The sequence below is a fragment of the Onychostruthus taczanowskii genome, unplaced genomic scaffold (assembly GCF_017590055.1).
Source record: "Onychostruthus taczanowskii isolate IOZ18803 unplaced genomic scaffold, ASM1759005v1 scaffold427, whole genome shotgun sequence".
In the NCBI taxonomy this organism is placed as follows: Eukaryota; Metazoa; Chordata; class Aves; order Passeriformes; family Passeridae; genus Onychostruthus; species Onychostruthus taczanowskii.
The window spans coordinates 10,563-12,561 of NW_024501760.1; the positions used below are offsets into that span (position 1 = coordinate 10,563).

At 62.4% G+C, this 1,999-nt stretch overlaps 1 protein-coding gene across 1 annotated transcript in view; it reads right to left on the reverse strand.

Annotated features, from left to right (window-relative positions):
* PPP5C (protein phosphatase 5 catalytic subunit) overlaps nt 1-1,999 on the reverse strand; it is a gene marked incomplete at its 3' end in the record, with an annotated part of 14,624 nt that overhangs the window by 3,561 nt on the left and 9,064 nt on the right. The window contains exon 4 of the mRNA XM_041413668.1: nt 1,823-1,928. Coding sequence (XP_041269602.1) covers nt 1,823-1,928 — 106 coding nt within the window. The remainder of the gene's footprint in view (nt 1-1,822; nt 1,929-1,999) is intronic.

Here is a 1,999-nt window from a genome sequence, read left to right on the forward strand (position 1 = left end):
TGGGGACATTGGGGACATTGGGGACATTAGGGACAATGGGGACAATGGGGACAATGGGGACATTGGGGACATCGGGGACATTGGGGACAATGGGGACACTCCCAGGACATGGGGACACCCCCAGGACATGGGGACAGGGCAGGGGACATCCCCAGGACGTGGGGACAGGGCAGGGGACACCCCCAGGACATGGGGACACCCCCAGGACATGGGGACACTCCCAGGACAGGGGGACACCCCCAGGACAGGAGGACACGGCAGGGGACACCTTGGGGACATGGGGACACCCCCAGGATGTGGGAACAGGGCAGGGGACACCCCCAGGATGTGGGGACACTCCCAGGACAGGGGGACACCCCCAGGACAGGAGGACACGGCAGGGGACACCTTGGGGACATGGGGACACCCCCAGGATGTGGGGACACCCCCAGGACAGGGGGACAGGGCAGGGGACACCCCCAGGACACGGGGACAGGGCAGGGGACACCTTGGGGACATGGGGACACCCCCAGGGGGGGTGACAGCTCACCTGGGGCTGGGGGTCAGACCAGAGCAGGTCACACATCGGCCCTGGGTGGGGGGACACAGGGGAGGTCACAGCTCAGCCCCTCACCTTGGGGACACCTTGGGGACACCTTGGGGACATCCCGGGGGGGGGGTCCCCGTCCCACCTGAGTCCGGGGGCTGCCGGTTCCGCTCGATCTTGCGGATGTCATCGAGGGTCACCCCGTCCTCGCTGAAGAGCCCCCCGTGCATGATCTGGGTGGGGACACACCGTGGGGACGTTGGGGACAGCAGGGACAGGGGGACAGGGACGGGGGGGGTCAAAGCCCCCCATTTTTCAGTGGCTGCCAAAAAGGGATCCACTACTGCAAAGCACAGCTGCCAGATAGCGAGCCAAAAGGGCTGCCAAATTGTGATCTATTGAAATCAACGGGGCTGCCAGATAGCGAGCCGGCCCCCCCCTGCCAAATAGCGATCAATTTAAATCAACGGGGCTGCCAGATAGTGAGCCGGCCTCCCCCCCGCCAAATTGGGATCTATTAAAATCAACGGGGCTGCTAGACAGTGAGCCGACCCCCCTGCCAAATTGTGATCTATTGAAATCAACGGGTCTGCCAGATAGTGAGCCAGACCCCCCTGCCAAATAGCGATCTATTGAAATCAACGGGGCTGCCAGATAGTGAGCCGGCCTCCCCCCCGCCAAATTGTGATCTATTAAAATCAACGGGGCTGCTAGACAGTGAGCCGACCCCCCTGCCAAATAGCGACGTATTAAAATCAACGGGGCTGCCAGATAGTGAGCCGGCCCCCCCTGCCAAATAGCGATCAATTAAAATCAACGGGGCTGCCAGATAGAGAGCCAGCCCCCCCTGCCAAATAGCGATCCATTGAAATCAACGGGGATCCCCAACCCCAATGGACAGGGATGTCCCCAACCCCAATGGGACAGGACAGAGATGTCCCCAACCCAATGGGACAGGACAGGGATGTCCCCAACCCCAAGGGACAGGACAGGGATGTCCCCAACCCCAAGGGACAGGGATGTCCCCAACCACAGTGGGACAGGACAGGGATGTCCCCAACCCCAAAGGGACAGGGATGTCCCCAACCCCAAGGGACAGGCACGGGACAGCGACAAAATCTCCCCAAGACCTGCCAGAAAGTGACCTATCCCCTACAACAAGCGCTGCCAGATAGTGATCCATCAGCAACAATTGGGGACAACTGGGGACAACAAGAGGGGACAGCTGTGGGGACAGGACCCCCCCAGCCCCGGGCAGGGGGGCCCAGGCCTCGCCCCCCCAGGCCCTGGCCCTACCTCGGAGCAGGTGGAAGTGGTCAGGGTAGAGCAGCTTGAAGCCAAAGAGCGTCAGGATGACCTCGACCGAGAAGGAGCCGCGGTCCACGAAGTCCCCGTTGAAAATCTGTCACCAGCTGAGGACAACGACACCCCCGGAGTGTCCCCGGTGTCCCCCCCAGACCCCCCCTGCCCCAC